Source organism: Rhincodon typus, chromosome 26 (assembly GCF_021869965.1).
Source record: "Rhincodon typus isolate 14 chromosome 26, sRhiTyp1.1, whole genome shotgun sequence".
Classification (NCBI taxonomy): domain Eukaryota; kingdom Metazoa; phylum Chordata; class Chondrichthyes; order Orectolobiformes; family Rhincodontidae; genus Rhincodon; species Rhincodon typus.
The window spans coordinates 32,329,163-32,347,725 of NC_063357.1; the positions used below are offsets into that span (position 1 = coordinate 32,329,163).

At 38.8% G+C, this 18,563-nt stretch overlaps 1 protein-coding gene across 10 annotated transcripts in view; it reads left to right on the forward strand.

Annotated features, from left to right (window-relative positions):
• LOC109916239 (elastin) overlaps nt 1-18,563 on the forward strand; it is a 225,182-nt gene that overhangs the window by 113,473 nt on the left and 93,146 nt on the right. For all 10 annotated transcript variants that reach the window (XM_048612512.1, XM_048612514.1, XM_048612505.1 and 7 more), the window contains 3 exons: nt 3,506-3,529; nt 7,619-7,714; nt 17,366-17,401. In XM_048612512.1, coding sequence (XP_048468469.1) covers nt 3,506-3,529; nt 7,619-7,714; nt 17,366-17,401 — 156 coding nt within the window. The remainder of the gene's footprint in view (nt 1-3,505; nt 3,530-7,618; nt 7,715-17,365; nt 17,402-18,563) is intronic.

Here is an 18,563-nt window from a genome sequence, read left to right on the forward strand (position 1 = left end):
GCTTGGCCTGCTGTGTTCATCCAGCTCTACACCTTGTAAAGCTCACATTAAAATTTACTTCACTTTCCCCATTTCTTTGATGTCTTCAACTTAGAAGTATTTGGGAAGTCTGTTGGGATTCTTGCACTTTTTTTTCATTCTTGTTTTGTGGCTCTTTAAAGAAAAATGTTCCACCAAATACTCTAGGTTATGCCTCACTGCTGCCACCATTTTTTATTCATTCATTTAGAAAGAATATATGCATGATTGTACAGAAGACACCCTTCCTCCCACCCCCGTTCCATCCTTTATAGAGTCTGTATCACCTGAGTACAGAGGTCATCTACATTTCCATTAAACTCTATCTCCACAAAAAATACCCAAATAATATCACATTGCAGTCATTGGAACCTTGCACAAATTAGCTACTGCATTTCCTGTTGTGGAACATTTGTACTGTAGAGATTTTGTGGCTCAAGTGGGGATGACTATGCCTCAGAGTCAAAAGCTCTGGATTCAAGCCATATTATAGGACTGGCAGGCCATGGAATGATCATTTATGATGTAGTACAATCGCCTGATAATATGCCTCCTAATCCTTTCAACGCTTCTCTATTATATATGAAAATAAAAGCAAACAGGGTTGTACTTCTGTGATAACCTCTCTAAGGTCCATGGGGAATCACTCATTAATTTCCTCATGGATCTCATTAAGTACAAGTTTCCTTGATAATAGGCAATGCCCAGCTTGAACCCATCATCTAAGGCCTTTATAAAGCAGATCCAAGGGACCCTCTTATGGTGCTGTAATAGTATCCCTACCCCTGGGCCTGGAGGCCTGGGTTCAAGAACCACCCACTCCTGAGAGGAAAAAAAAACAGACCCAAGTATAGTTCTGCACAACAGTCTGTCTCAGGCTGGGACAAGCCTATGTATGCCAAGAATAGTGGCTCTATTATAGCGTTCGACAATGAATGATTTTCATTTCAGGATCAGCCTTCCTGAGTTAGTATGACTTCAAAAAGAGGAGCTACTTTCTTTAAATGTGATGACCTAATGCCACCATAAAGACATAATTCAGGAAAATCAATGTAATATATTAGAAAATGTATACTTTGAGAGAATGAGAATCATCAATAGCATTCAGTAGAAATATCCACTCATTAACCAGAACAAATTAGCCAAAAGTCAAACACCATGGATGATTAAAAAAAAACACAAAACTGAAGCTGAAGGATAAGGTACACAACAGGAGCATGAATGGTCAATGAGAGACTAACAAAAGGGACTAAGAATAACAATAAACTAAGTCAGCAAAACAATTAGCAAGGCAAAGGAGAGCTACAAAATTAAATTATTAAGGAATATTTAAAATAAAAGGCATTTTGCAAACACAAATGGCAAATAGGAAAGCATAACATAAATTGGGTAATAACAGCAAAATAGTACAAAAATTGAATAATTATTTCAGTTCAATATTTACCAGAGACATGAATTTGGGTGCATTATCTTCTAAGAAATGATTTTAAAAAGCATGAGGTTGAATACAAACTGATCAAATTTGGAAACGTAGATTGTATGCCCTGCATGCAAACAGAAATTAGGGAAGCGATAACAGAGGTCCTAAAAAATATGTATGAAAATTCATTAGTAAGGCAAATGGTACCAGAGAACTAGTGAACAACTTAAGTGTATCTCCTTTCAAATAAAAATATAATGTTTCAAAGGTATTACGAACCTGTTATTAACACCAGTAATGGGAAAATAATGAAAAACTTCTGAAATGTACAATAGAACAACATTTGGAAACATAAATTAGTAAAGAACAGTCAGAAGATTTCAAAAATAAAGATCATTTTTGACTAACCTTACTCAATTATTTAAGTAAAAAATAATAGATGGAGGGAATGCAGTATGTGTAATATATTTGGATTTTCAAAATGCTTTCAATAAGTAACTGCATTGGAAACTCGTAACTGAATTCAGAAAATTTGAGTCAAGCACAAGTATGAGATAGCAACCAGCTACAGTATGGTTGTAAATGGAGTGCATCACAAACAGAGCACCTGCTCCAGTTGGGATGTATGTCTCATATAAATGTTACAGGCCTGTATTAAGAAGAGGAAGGTACTAATGACATTGAGACCCCTGCTGGCTGCAATCAGAATTAATTATAATTGAATAGAAACAATAACATTGTATCAACTGGTATGTGTTAATCCTGCATAACAATCCTGTCACCCTCTTTCTCGAGTTAACTGATTTAACCCCATAGTGTTGTACATTGTCCCTACTGCCCACAATGTTTGTGCTGCAAATATTTCATTATGGTCTGCTCACTGTTTCACTGATTCATATGCTTGTGTCACATCTGAAATCCAAAGTATAGTAAAGGATTTCTTCTTCATAAAAGATTATTTCAACTAATTTAGCCAAGACACTGATCAATGATTCAATAACAGTGTCTTAGTTAGCAGGATAAAATTGGATTACAAAATCAGACACAATTATTTTGTTGACATAGAACTGCAAATGAAATGACAAACTGATATTTCATTGAAAATGGGCAGGATCTTTCCTACAAGCATCTGAACTCCACTGTCAAGCAGAAATGTGAGTAAGAAGCTCTCACTATACTGGAAACAGTCATTCATAATGATTTTCCTTGGAGTGGCCAGAGGTGACTTGGCAGATAGGGTCTTGAGGCTGGAGGGGCAATCAGAGACTTCCAACTTGAAAGAACCAGCAGACTGAAATGGAAGTTTAGAAATGGAGAAGGCATTTCAAAATGGAGGCACCCTCTCCAACATTTTAAAGTTTAAATTAAAAAGTACCTTTTTTCACTAAGCTATCACTACAGCAGGGGGAGTCCCTCTACATAGCGGCATGTAACTGCCCCAGGCAGGCAGGAAGATAGCCTAGGCCTGCCTGGAGCATTGCTCCTAATCTCCCTTTAACACATACTCTGCTGGGAACTCACCTCAGGGTATTTTAAGTTTTCGCTGGCAACAAGGGTAGACCTGACTGGAAAATTCTCTAGTAGGCCCTTAATAAACCTGCTGCATGAAGGCAAATAGCATTGTTCTCTTTCTCCCTCATCCTGCCTCACAAAAATGGCCCTGAGGTGTGGTAGAGTCAGAGACACCGTCACGCGGGGCAACTGACTAACTAGAGCATCAGCCACCTCTGATCCTGGCCCAGGCAAGTTTCCAAAGTTTCTTGTTCTAACATGATTTACATTGCTGCATCTCATCTAAAAATAGGCTAAATCTTTGCATCATTATCAAAGATAATTTCTGCTAATTAAGTTCACAAAATTATATTTCTGAACTTTTGGCCATAATCCATAAGCTGCTGAGCAGCAGTACTGTGTATTTATGGAACTGCCCTTGTAGCAAATGAAAGCAGCATTTCAAGTTTTGCAACAGATAGTCTTAGTGATACTGTAATGTCTCTCATTAATAATAAATTCTTCTGAGTTTATTTGAGATGTATTGATTGTAATTCTCCTGATTTGGCATTCCAGGTGGTGTACCAGGACTAGGTCCAGGTAATTTGATTTTGCATGATTAATATTTTAGATTCATTGGGATTATTTGAATGTTTAAATTTATTATTGCAGGTTTTGTAATACGGTCTGTTAGTACGTTTTTACACTTTTTTTTTTAGTGTTTCCATTTGTTTAATTGTTGCAGTTACAGAGTGAAAGCAGCCAGTTGCCCAGGTCTTCACCTCAGTGCTCTTGCAGCTCAGTGTGTGAACAGATACAGGACTACTGAAGGCATCCGTTACTGTTAGCGTCAGGGTCAATGATAGTTACCTGAACTTCCGTGGCAGCTGTGTTAATTGCTTTCATTGACATTGGAGGTTGCATGAAGCCATATTGTGAGCAGCACAATAATATTTATGCCACTTGCTTCATGTTGGAAATAATAATTTTAATGGTTTATGCCTAGCCTTAAGGGGAAATGGAGCTGGATTCCTTCTTGCTCTATAGCATTGTGAGTTAATTCATGCCAGGTTGTGCAGTGCATTGAGTACTTCTTGGTTAAATCCTTCATTCATGGGATGAGGGTGTCGCTGGCTAGGCCAGCATTTATTGTCCATCCCTCATTGCCCAGGGTGCGATTGTTGTGGGTCTTGCCTCACACGTAGGTCAGACCAGATGAGGATGGCAGTTTTCCTTCCCTGAAGGATATTAGTGAACCAGAATGACAAGGATTTCACAGTCATCAATAGATTCTTAATTCCAGATTCTTTTTATTGAATTCAAATTCCCACCAATTGCCATCACGGGATTTGAACCTGGATCCCCAGAACATTAGCTGGCTTTTTGGATTAATAGTCTAGCAATAATACCACTAGAATATTGCCTTCCCCTATGCCTCAAGGTAACATTCTAGCCCACTGCCGCAAATCTAGCATACGATTTTACAGGCAAGCTGGCACCTGTAACATTCTATCCACCTAATTCAGGTTTTCTTTACTTGTGACCAGTCGTTTTTCCAGCCTGAATTTGTATTTACAATCCCCTGTTAATCCAATCCTATATTACCCAATCCAAGGTATCACAATCGTCCTATATTTACAATCCTATGTTAGGTTGGTTCAGCTACCACTTGAAGGTCTCCTCTCACACAATGATTTTACGAATAAACCTTTTCCTTTGGAACGTGAATAGAATCTTTCTCTGTTAAACAAAGTGGATAAATTCTGCTAAAAGCTAAGCTTTATCGAGATAAGCTTTGATCCTGAGGCGATAAAAGACCTCTCAATAGTCATTTGGCAATACTGGCCTTGAATATTGCTGAAAAAAGACATATTTTGTTGAAGCTTTTCATATTGTATAACTGGGACAGTTTGCAATGATACCAATAAAGGGGAAATTGACATTTATTCTCTGTAAGAGAAGTGTGCTAATTGATTGGTTTGCTGTTCATGTTGCCATGGAAAATGCAGCAGTTAATAATAATTTACTGTTAATTGCCAGGGTTTGTTTAAATTTCAAAGCAGACAAGTTAATATTGATCATAACATCACCCTGAGAAAGAACCAGCAAATGGCTGTCATCTAGTTTGTTGAGTTGAACCAGGTACAGTACATTTTTTATGTCTGCAAAGAACAGGGCTCTTAAGGGCCCTCTTATAGTGCAGTGGTAGTGCCCCTACTCCTGGACTGGGAGGCCTGAGTTCAAGTCCCACCTACTCCAGAGTTGTGTGATTATATCTCTGAATATGTTTATTAGAAAAGTAGGTTAATTCACAGAGCCCTGTTTTTCTTTATTTAATGTATATAGCTTTCAAGCATATGTAGGTTTGCCATAGTGTAAACCCAAAATGATAGTTCTAAATTGGTTTTCAGTGCAGTTCTTCACACAATAGGTAACCTGCTTCCTGCTCACAGCTGAATAGATATGTTGTCTGATAATAATCTTTGGATCATATGTCCTTCATAGCTGGCATCACACTGGCATTGACATTCATATACAGTGTTACTCATTTGTGTGATAAATAGAATGCCTTTTTTGGGCTTGACAGCAGCATTCTGTCAGTGCCAAATACCACCTATGTTGGTACTGCATAGTAGCAGCATGAAACAATTAGCTTCATGTCGAAAGAGAGTTAAGCCAACATCCAGAATAAAGAATAACCTCACCAGAAAATTTCTCACTGTATACCATGCAAACTCATGAAAGGGAAGATGACAGAAAGCAGGGAACTACAGATTTGTTGGCTTAACATCTATCATAGGGGAAATTTTAGAAACTATTATTATATAACAGAGCACTTGGATAATTTCAAGGTATGCAGGCAGAGTCAACATGGTTGTTGTGGAATGGAAGTCATATTTGAACAAACTATTGGAGATCTTTGAGAAGATAACATGTATTGTGGATAATGGGGAATTGGGAGATGTACTGTACTTAGATTTCTAGGAGGCATTTGATAAGGTACCACATGGAGGATTACCGTCAAAAATGAGATTTCCTGGTGTAGAGTAATAGATTGGCTGGCTAACAGGAAGCAGAAAGTAAGTGTAAATGGGCCTTTTTCAAGTTGGCAAGATGTAGCAAGTGGTAGGCCACAGGAATTGGGTCTGGGACCTCAACTGTTTATAACTATACAAATGATTTAAATGAAGAGACAGAAGTTATGATTGCCAAATTTGTTGATGTCACAAGGTAGGCAGGAAAGTAAGCTGTGGAAAGAACACAGAAGGTAATAAAAGATACTGATTGTTTAAGTGAGTGAGTAAAGTTGTGGAAATTGCAGAGACACTGGCTGTCATCTGCCAAATCTTATTGGACATGAAGGTGGTGCCAGTAGATGAGGATTTGTAATTACCACAATATTATTTTAAAAATGTATTTACAAAAGCCATGCAACTACGGTCCAGTCCTGTAGTGAGAAAGCTTTTTCAAAACAATAATCCAGGGCAATGGATGCTGGGACAAATGCAGATTAATTAAAGAAAAGAAGTAGTGATTTGTTAAAGCCAAATAGTGTTGAACTAGCTTGAGTTTTGTTTTAAAGATGTAAGGGATGGTTGTGAAGGCTAATGAAGTTGACGTTTCATGGACTTTGAGAAAGTATTTGATAAAATGCCTAAATGGATTTGCCAGAAAATCTGAAGGTTTGTAATAAGAGACAGTGGTACCATCAATGCAAAAAATGATTGAGTGGCAGATTTTTCTTTAAACTGGAGAAATGTATACGGTGAAGTTCCCCCAGGTCATTGCTTTTCTTGACATTTATTAGAGATCTATAGATGTGTATGTAGTACACAATTCCAACATGTTCAGGTGTCAAAACTTGGAAGTTTTTTGAACTATGAGCAGGATTGTGATAGGCTTCAAGAGGCCATGCATGGACTGATGGACTGAATGTGCTCATGGTAGATGAAATGTGCAGAGAAGTGTGGTGTGATGCATTTTGGTAGGAAGGATGATGATGGGCAATATAAAGTTCAAAAAATGCAGAATCAGTAAACTGGTGTAAAAGAGCACAAATTGTGGTAGAGGGCAGAGTAGATTGAAAAAGTAGTTAAAAAGGCATACAGGAGCTAGTGTTTATACAAAGAAGTATAAAGTAAGAGCACACGGAAGTCATGATAAATAAAAGCAAATTGCTGCAGATGCTGGAAATCTGAAGTCATAATGAACCTTTTATGAACATTTTTTCTTAAAATACTCATGTGTTTTGTAATGAGGTCCTGAGGAACAGAATGCAGTAGGTCAGGACCTGGTTAGTGGGATTGAACAGGATACAAAAGAGAGCTGTTACATTCACAGCTTGGGTACCATGAGTACCAAAGAAGTTGATTGAAGGGAGGAATCTGATGTAGGAAGAATGCTGGTAAGTTTTTAAGTACTGGTGAAATGTTCAGGATTACGGTCAAGAGGTAAGTACACAAATATCTGGGGAAAGCTATCCAAATAATGAATAAACTTTCTGCCCATCAAAGATCATTTCTATTAATTCATTCCAGGAAGCTCCACTGTTAGATCCTGCAGCAAATGAAAGTAGGAATACAAGTATCATGATGGGTAGTCTTTGTAATTCCACAGTTTGTTTGGTATCAAGAGTATGATCTTCTGTCTAATATTGATGACTGCAGCCTTTCTGTCCTGGCTATCTAGGAGGCTTTCCATGGCGTGGAGCAGGAGCTCTGCCATGGCGTGTAGCTGGTGGCTTTGCAGGAGCTGTACCAGGAGGAGTTCCAGGAGGGGTTCCAGGTAATTTGATCTCTTAAGAACAATATTTAGATTATTTTAAATGAATTAAATGAAAACTGAAAGTTTAATTGTTAGTTTTCCAATCTAATTTGTTCACCTTATATAGTATAAGTGTCATCTTTCACTTTAATCAAAACTCAGGTGTGGTGCAAATTCAGTTTAAGTTCTTTGAGCCTTACCATGATATAAAATCAAAGTGTGATTTCTTGGACCACTTCTATTTCTCATCAGTAGTTTGTTCCTCTATAAAATCACCTGAAAACAGCATCAAGGGCCACAGATACACTGACTTTTTAAAAAATATATTAATTCATTAGATATGGATGGCTTTGCCTAAGATGTCCACATGTCATACATGAACAAGAAATTCAGCTCAACCAAACATCACCAATTCTGTCAACCTCTACTGCCTCTGATTAATTATCTCCTTATCTGATATCAAGTATTAGATGAGTAAATATTCTCTAAGTATTCAGTAGAACAAAGCCACCAGCCTGGATATTATCAGATGTAGGCTATATAAGCTCGGCTTGAGTTTTGAATGGGAACTTTCCTTGCAAGTGTTGTTATTGACCGGCTCCCTCCTTTTGCTTCCAATCAGATGAGGGTTCTGGAGCCAGTTGCAGGACTGTGTTGTTCCAATCAATAACCCAGAGTGTCTCCAACTTCGTGGTGGTGATGTGAGAAATTCCTGATAATGCTAGGAGGTGATGGGGGAGGGTAGGTATTCAATATTGGAGAATATCCAATCCTTAACCTTAATGGTAGTCTCTGTATGGGGAAAGGCTTGTGTGAAGGAGCTTAAGGGGCGAGGGGGAAGCAATTCTTATCTTCTTGATTCACAACTAAAGGTCCTTCACTACAAAATTGTTGTTACCTCCCTTCCATTCGTAAGTTTTTTTAATGTTTTGTAAAGTTGGCTGGCCATATGTAAGCCTGGTTAAATTGGGAACTGATAGTCATGCTAAAATATTTAAATTGGCAAGTAGCTCACTGAAAGCAAGTTAACTATCTACTTCTTGTCCATTTCCATCAAACCCAGAACTGAATTGATTTGAGGCAGGATGAGTTTGAATCAGAGATATTTAAAATTTAAACTCTAGCCCAACCCAAAACCATCAGTCTTGAGTATTAAAATCTAACCCATTGTCTTTGGACCCAAAGACAATGTATATTTCCTTGTCTGTATATGCCTCATCACTCCACACCCCTGTTTGAGTTTGATCCAGATAACTTGCAACATTTGCACTACACTCTCATCAGAGGTGGTGTCACAGTGGTACATTCAGGAATGAATTGCCCTAGGAGTCCTCAAGATTCACTCCATACTCCATGAAGTATCACGGCATGAAATCAAACATGACAAGGAAATCTCATACTGATTTACATGCAGCACCCTGCCTCAGCTGATGAATCAGAATTCCACCCGATTCCTCCACCATAATGTTGAAAGTGAGAAATGCAAGCATCAGCAAACAATAGTCAACACTGTTCATGTCTCCTTGACTACTGAGGCAGACCATCCCCATACACAGCAAGACTTGGCTTTCATTAATATGTAGTAAGTGTCATTGTGCCACAAAAGTGTCAGACAATGACCGTGCCCAACGAGAGACAATTTAACTGTCACTTCTTGGTATTCAATGTTATTAGAGTCACACAGTCATGGAGTTACGCAACATGGAAACAATCCCTTTGGTCCAACTCGTTCATGCCGACCAAGTTTCCCAAACTAAACTAGTCCACTTTCCTGCATTTGGCCCATTTCCCTCTCAACCTTTCCTACTCATGTACCTATCATGACTACCTATATACCTACATGTAACTGTATTCTCAACTACCACTTCCTCTGGCATTTCATTCCACATATGAACCACCCTGTGTGAAAAAGTTGCCCCTTAGGTCCCTTTTAAATCTTTCCCTTCTCACCTTATAAATATGCCCCCTAGTTTTGAACTCCCCCGTCCCAGGGAAAAGACTTTCGCTATTCACCTTATCTATGCCGCTCATGATCTTATAAACCTCTATAAGGCCACCACTCAACCACCTACGTTCCAGTGAAAAAAAATCCCAGCCTATCCAGCCTCTCCTTATAACTCAAACCCTCCATTCCTAGCAACATTACGGTAAGTCTTTACTGAATCATTCCGATTTAATAATATCCTTCCTATTAGGAGGGCGACCAGAACTGTACATGGTGCTCCAAAAGTGGCCTCACAGATGTCCTGTACAACCTCGATATGATGTCCCAACTCCTAAACTTAATGGTCAGAGCAATGAAGGCAAGCGTGAGAAACACCTTCTTAACCACTCTGACTACCTCTGTTGCAACTTTCAAAGAACTATGTTTCTGAACCTCTCAGTCTCTCTGTTCAACCACACTACTGAGGGTCCTACCATTAACTTTATAAGTCCTGCCCTTGTTTGTCTTACCAAGCTACAATACCTCACACTTATCCAAATTAAATGCCGTCTGCCATTCCTCAGCCCATTGATCAGGATCCCTTTGTAATCTTAGATAACCTTTTTCATTGTCGATTATACCACCAATTTTGGTGTCATCTGCAAACTTACGAACCATTCCTCCTAAATTCTCATCCAAATTGTTATATAAATGACTAACAAAAGTGGACACAGCACTGATCCTTGTGGAACATCGCTGAATCTCCCACTAACAACATCCTGAGGGTTCCCATTGAACAGAAATATTAATTCGACCAAGCATGTAAACTCCATGGCTATGAAAGGAGATCAGAGCTCGGAATTCTGCTGTGATTAATTCAGTTCCTGACTTCCCAAAGTCTATCAACCATTTACAAGGTACAAGTTAGGAATGAAATACTTACCACTTGCCTAGATGATTGTAGCTCAAACTACTCTGAAGAAACTCAAACCATCTGAGACAAAGCAACCCAATTTATTGGCATTCCACTCTCCACCTTCAATAGTCACTCCTTCCAGACTGGCACACAGCGATAGCAGTGTATACCATCTGCAAGATGCACTGCAGGAACTCACCATGGCTCTTTCAATAGCATCTTCCAAACCCTTGATCTCTACCATCTACAAGAACAAGGGGTACATGGGCACATTACCACCTGACTTGGAATTACAATACAATTTCTTCTCTGTTCCTGGGTCAAAGTCTTGGCATTTCCTAATTCCACCTGAGGGTGTACCCACACCACATGGATTACAGAAATTCAATGAAATAGTTCATTACAACCTTCTTAAGAGGTATTATGAACGGGAAACCAATGCTGATCCAGCTAGCAATTCCCAAATCCTGTGAATGAATAAAGGTTTGGGGAACGCTAGATTCAATGGAGCACAAGGGTTCATTGATCTATAGCTCTTTAACCAGAAGAGAACTTTGGCCGCACTATCTTGGATGAGATCAAAATTAGGTCAGGCAAGTTTTGAGCATCATTTTGTTGCTCCAAAATATTATTCTGTTGGCAATTTGTTTTTAGATGAAATGCAGGTTAGCAGCACTTTAAAAAATCACCCACTAGGTGTTGAAGCCCTTCTGTATTTTAGCACGTTGCCGGTTGGGATTTTAATGTATAGCTTTATTGTTGAAAAGGCCAACTTTGAGATTCGTGAACTGTCCTGATCAAGTTATTCAAAATGATACATATTATGCAAGAGCACAATTTGAGAAAAGGATGTTTTCCTCCTTCAGTAAGGCCCCAAAAGAAAAATTACTGAACTTGTTTTCTGTCTCTGTCCATGTTTGTGGCATTTCGTGTGGAAATTGACTTTCTATTTGACTACATCACACAGTAGTTGCAATTCAAGAGTAATGAATTGGTTGTGAAATATTTTGGATCACCTGTAAGATCAGGAAAGTATACGTGGGTTAATTTAAGTAATCTGGGAAAAGTGTTTTCTCTTGAAATGACTGATCATGATTTTCTAGCTCTACTGGGAGACCAAGATTGAACCATAAACTTCAAAGAATGAAAAGGTTGGTCAGTTAAATCATGAAAAGTTGGAAGCTCCAGCCTCCAACATACCAACTTCCAGTTTTAATAGATGTTGGTATTGATGCAGAGTAACCCAGAGTACTAAATTTATTTTTCAATGATTTGATTGTAATGTATTGAGCACAATTTCCCAGGATTTGTAAAACCTGGCAGTAAAGCAATTAAGCAGCACCTCATGTGAATAATTAATGGGTAGGTGACCTAATTTTAGTACCCAGAGGGAAAAAGATGTGGAATAAAAAATGGCAATACTTGGAAATGAATATACTAGTTGTCCATTTTGGGATATACAGGAGAAATCAGACCAATTAACCAATCTCCTTAGTTCCATGGCTAGGCAGCAGGTTTGTGATGCAGGGTGAGGTGGTGAGCAGAGCATGGGTTCAATTCCTGCACCAGAAGGAGAAGGAGCACTCTCCTTCTCAACCTCTCCCCTTGCCTGAGGCATGGTGACCTTCAGGTGAGAGAGCAGCTCTATGGATTGGTATGACTATAGCAACCTTACCTTTTTTCTGCATTTAATACATTGTCTTTCTACTAAGTTTCATCTGAGAACTGCAGTAGAAGTTAAAACCATTGTCATTATTCAACTAACAAGTATCCATCGCACAAAATACTTTACTTCATACAGGAAATAAGATTTTTCACTAATTATATGGTTTAGACTCTGAGAGCATTCGAGTCCATCATACCTTGACAATTTGCACTTGCTTTCTGGCATTTTCTACAATGATTACTCAAATTATAGTCTCCTATTTGAAAAGATTTTTCTTTTTAGTTCCCTACCTTCACCTTTAAGCACCCATGCACTGTTACAATATTATATCCAAACAACTAATTGATGAAGAATACTAATGGAGCCAAAATTTTATAAATGTGTATACACGGAGTTTCACATTACAATCCCTGGTTATCCAACACCATAGTTTTATTCTGGGCTGAATTTTAACACATATTGGATGTGTAAATTATAGTGAGTTTCATGAAAGATTTTTCTTCATAAGCCCTAGTAAGTCTTCTCACATAATTCTCCTCAGCTCACCTCATTAGTTATTACCATGTCTCTATAATACCCTGCTCATGCCATCATTTGCTTAGCAATGGTGGAGGTCCATTAAGTTCTGTCTGCCTTGTTACACTGGATGTTATAGTATTCTTTCATGCAGAAGGTGATGTTCTTCCTGCTCAATGTCCTCTTCTTCCTTCTCAAAAGACTGCTGCTGTTCTCCCAGCTCTTTAGCATCCATCATATGTCAGCTTTAGCTGCTCCATTTGTCCAAACTGGAATTGCAAAGCGTTTTGTGGGTTATGTAACAGACTCCATCTGGACCGTACTACAAGGTCTCCCTCCATCCGTCCCCACTCTGACCAGTCCAAGAATTATAATCTCCTGTAAAACAGACCTATTATCTGTTCCAGAATAACCCAAAAGTAGCCATGCTGTATTAACACATGGACTCAGTTACGGACATGATGGAATCATCAACCATGATTTCAGCAGATAGCCTTTGTCTTTCAGTAACTATGCTTGTAAGGCATCCATCCTTTGAAACAAAGAAAGAACATGGGAGTTTACGTTGATATTGACAATATGGCGGTTCCCAGGGTATCTTGTGAACTGCTAAGATGTGATACCAATGGTCATAGATGACTTACACATTAACGGAATGGAATGGAATGTTTTTCTGTTGTCAAAGTCAGCCAATTTATGATTTAGATTTATTTATTTAGCTTTATTTATTTGTCACATGTACTAAGTATGGGAATACATAAATACAGCGAAAAGTGCTCAAAGTCGCCGTTCACTAGTGTATTGGTTACAAAAACCAGAATTAAAAGACTTTGACAGAGTCAAAAGGTAAGCAAGAAAGAGAAAGTCCAGATCTCAGAGTCTCAAGTCTGATCTCCATAATGGTGCAGGCACCGCTCCAATCGCTAGAATACCCAGGAGGCCGCTGTCATTGCAAAAGGCCCATTCTCGCTGCAGTCGCCGCCTTACTGGCCCGCTGTCGCCACCGACTGCTGCTGCCTCACCGGCCTGCTGTCACCACTGCTGCCTCACTGGTCTGTTCTCACCGCCGAACCGGAGCACTCTTGATCTGCCACTGTCGCTCCAGCCCACTCTTGATCCGCTGTTGCTGCAAGACACAGCCCATGTGCTCAGCTGCCGCTAAGTGTTTCCCGGTCATGACCTGACTCCTTCCCGACTCCTTAGGTAGGTAGTTGAAAGGGGACAGAATTACTGCAGAAAGAAGAAGAAAAAAAGAAAGGAAAAGGAAAGGGAACTGGCAAGCAGAGTGGAGCTCTGAATGAAGCAACTTAGCCTGCTGCCATCTTATAGTGGCATTTTCAACACAACGTGTACAGTCTATAGTGCCCTGCACCTGGGGAAAGCCAGGGATGACGGCAAAGCCTACTACCCAGACAGCAGCACTGACCTTGCCATAGGGAAACAAGATGCAGCAGTGCAATCTTCCTTGATGCATTTGTGAATCGAGCATTGTGAGATCCCACACACATGCCAGTTGATCCTTGGAAACAGTTAAATAAAAATTTTGTCCGGAGTCACCACCCATCCCTTCAGGTCACAGGTCCTGCTGCAACGGTTTGTGTAGTTCTGTGTTGGTGTCTTGTAACATCCTTAGCCTGCAGCAATCTTATGCCACACTCATCTGAAGTAAATAGCATTAAGAATAATAGACTCTTGGACTCTTGTCCCTCTTTTGTGACCTTCAGATGCAGCTTCTTCATGAAGTGGCTGTTTGGCTGGTTATTGTGAGTTTATTTCTGGTTCTGAGTGTGCTGGTGAATCCATTTCTGCACAATCTATCCACATCTTCATTGCACCATGGCACTGTGACGATAAACCCTGGTGTGGCTAGTTCTTTGTTCCAAGTGAACTTGGGGGGAACATCAGAAATAGAACAGGTTCTGGGTAAAGTGAACAGTCAACAGCTGCATGACTTAGAAATAGCATAGTCCTACACACAGTGGAGAACTTCAACAGGGAGGACCCTGGAAGGCCTGTGCATGGACCATTTGACATATGGACCTTATTCTGATAAATGAAGCTTGTTGTATAAATGTAGTAGGAGATTGTAAGTGCTGTCTGAGCACTGACAACATGTCTCCCCCACCACTCGAATCACCCAAGAAGGGCAGCATTGCATATAACAGCATGTTGGCGAATCCTTGAAATTCAAGGTGAGAGAAAGTCAGCTCTGTTCCCTCGTGCAAGCTATAAGATCTTGGTTTGTCTTTGTGAATTATGGGACACAGGTACAACGTTTAAGTTCTGACTTGATTACTTGTGCTTCACAGAGATAACTATGATCAATTTATATCAACCAATGACATGGTCAAGATTGCTTGCGACCAGGATTTGTATCCCACGTGGTTGGATACTGCATGCATTTCACAAGCAATGATTACAGGTACCTTCAGGATTTAAAGGGTGGAGTTGCATTCGAAGCAGTTCAGAACAAGTTCACTCGACTGATTCCTGATGTGAAGTTATACAATGAGGAAAGGTTCCTTTGGAGTTTACAAAAATGAGAGGCAATCTTATTGAAACGTATCAGATCCTGAGAGATCTTCACAGACTAGATGCCGAAAGTATTCTTCCCTTTGTTGGAGAGACCAGAGCTAGGGGACACAGTTTAAAACTAAGCAGTCTCTGATTTAAGATGAATATGAACAGAAATGTTTGCTCCCAGAGAGGAAAATCAAAGAATTACAGACCAGTTGGCGTAACATCTGTGGTGGGAAAATTGTTGGAGTGCAAAATCAAGCATGGATTTCATGACCGGTAGGTCATGCCTGATGAACCCCATTGAATTTTTTAATGAGGTGACTAAGGTTATGGACAGGGGAATGTCTGTGGATGTTATTTATATGGACTTCTAGAAGGCATTGCATAAAGTCCTACATAAGAGACTGTAAACTAAGATTGATGTCTGCAGAATTGAGGACAAATAACCGACATAGTTGGGAAATTGGTTGAATAGCAGGTGACAGAAAGTAAGTATAACAGGTAGGTACTCAAATTGACAGGATGTGACCAGTGATGTTCCACAAGGATCTGTGTTGGGGCCTCAGTTATTCACATTATTTATTAACGACTTAAATAATGATACAGAAAGTCATATATCCAAATTTGCTGATGACATAAATTTAGGCAATATTGTAGACAGTGGAAATGATAACATAAAGTTACAAAGGGACAGTGATAGACTAAGTAAACAGACAAAACTGTGGCAGGTGGAGTTCAATGTAAGCAAATATGAAATTATCCATTTTGAACTGAAAAAGGATAGATCAGAGTACTTTCTAGATTGTATGAAGTTAAATACAGTGGATTCCTAAAGAGACTCGAGGGTTCAGGTGCTTAGCTCTTTAAAATGTCATGAGCTGGTGCAGAAAATAGTCAAGAAAGCAGATAGAATGCTGACATTTATATCTAGAGGACTGGAGTACAAGGATGCAGAAGTTATCCTACAGTTATACAGAACCCTAGTTAGATCCAACTTGGAGTACTGCGAGCAGGTGTGGGCACCACACTATAGGAAGGATATACTGGCTTTGGAGAGAGTACAACATAGATTTTCAAGAATGATATTTGGACTTAAGGGGTTATGCTATGAGGAGAGATAATGCAAATTATGCCTGTTTTTTCTAGAATTTAGAAGGTGATCTGATTGAAGTCTTCAAGATATTAACAGGAAAAGACAGGGTAGATAAAGATAAACTATTTCAACTGGTTGGTGATTCTATAAGTAGGGGACTTAGTCTGAGAATTGGGGCCAGGCCGTTCAGGAGATGTAAGGAAGCACTTCTGTACACAAAGGATGAGTGATTCTGCAAATGGCAGTGGATACTTGATAAGTTATTAATTTTAAATCTGAAATTGATAAATTCTTGTTAAGCAAATGTATTAAAGGATATGGGCCAAAGGCAGGCATAACGAGTTAGGCCACAGATCAACTGTGGTCTAACTGATTCATGGTACAGCTCGAGAAGCTGAATGGCCTACTCCTGTTCCTATGTTGAGAGTTTGTGGAACTCTGTTCCCTATAAAATAGTGAAGGAAGCGTCATCAATTTTTTTTTTAAGGCAACACTTGTGAAATTCTTGACTAACAAGGTACTTATTGGTGATAGGTAGAAAAATAGACGTGGGGTCACCATTCAATCAGCTGTGATATTACTGAATGGCAGAACAGTCTGAATGGTTTGAATGGCTTGAACTTCTTCATTCATATGTTAGTATATATGTTTCTGCTACGCAAGTAATCCGTGCTTGCTGAGAAAATATTGCGAGAGTATCACTGGGGAAACCTTTTGGTAGCAGATCTGTTCTGTAAGCTTAACTATGTTCAAAGTAGTCATCAGGATCTATTTTGTGAGACATTTCCCCTTGCTATTTTTGCTATTGTGTATGACCTGAGGTAATGCCATATTACACAAACTCTATGTAAGAGGTAGGAATTAATGGTTCTCAATTTTTCATGCGATCTTAAAAATTACTAAGTGAGATTTGAACAACTTACATTTTATTGAATTATTTAGGGAGTGGCTGGAATGAAGCAAGGCTGTTTTCTGTATAATGTTACCCATTCCATGGCCTCTGTTTTGTATAACTTGTTAATTCTTTGTCATTGCAGGTGGATATGCATCAGCTAAAGCTGCTAAATATGGAGGTAAATCTTCCTATTTCGTAATAACATCAAACTATTACTGTACTAGTAAGCATGGGTTGTTAATAAGATCAATAAGAACAATTTTCTTGTTAAATGGAGAACATATATAAATTTTAATCTGTGATCAAGTAAAAAAAAAACTTCAAGCAGTGTTACATCACTTTCCTGATGTTAAACAGATGTATACAAATATGACTTGTCACTCTCCACTTTAATATCCAGTTGCCACGAATTTAAGTTTGTATCTGAGAAGCTTTCCCTCATACTAAACTGGTGACGTTGTAACTAAGTAATATCCATTGACATAATGTGTAGAGAATTTGAAGTATGAGGCAGAAGTTTTGCAAAGCAGAATAGTCTTTATTGCAGGGAGAATCTAGGAAGTATCTTGCTAGATGAAGAACAAGAATGAAAGGCACAATTCCAGACATATATCTATATGAAATATTTAATGAGCAATCGCTAAGTACTTGATGAGGGTCCTATATTTGGGAAGTATGTAAGTAGCAAGGTTTACTAGCCAGATTCAGGGAACTTGAGCCAATGCTGGTCAGGGAATATCAGAATCACAAACTATTCAATATTCCATTCCTTTCACAGTCTTTCTCCATAATTACTTTATGTTCACTTAATTATTTTCAAATATTGCTTTAAACTGAAGTAGGAAAACACTCAATTATTGAAATTAAATCTGAAACTAAGATCTGAGTTGCAATACAATGGTAGTAGTTACCTTGTTAAAATGTTGCAGATTTGTGCACATATGATAAAAATACAATAGCTGCGACTTCAGCATTCTGCAGAAGATGTGTTTAGGGTGATGGCATTTTGTGCGTAGAGTAGAAATGCATGTCATTTATTTTGAAAAGAACTTTTGTTAACTCATATTGTCTTTTTTTGTTCTAATTTGAATAATGGTGTTGTCCAGGACATTAATGTTTCCCGTGTATGTTGTGGTTATAAAATTAACAGAGGATTGATTATAATGAAGTACAGTAATAAATTTTGCTACTACTGTTTCTGTAATGGTCCAAATAGCTATATGACAAATACCGAAGATATTATTAATACATGGTTATATCACCTAATTAGTGAGTTAGAGAGAATGATTAAGTAGCCACTGAAAACCAAAAAGTGGCCACCAAAAATCCAAGAAGTACCC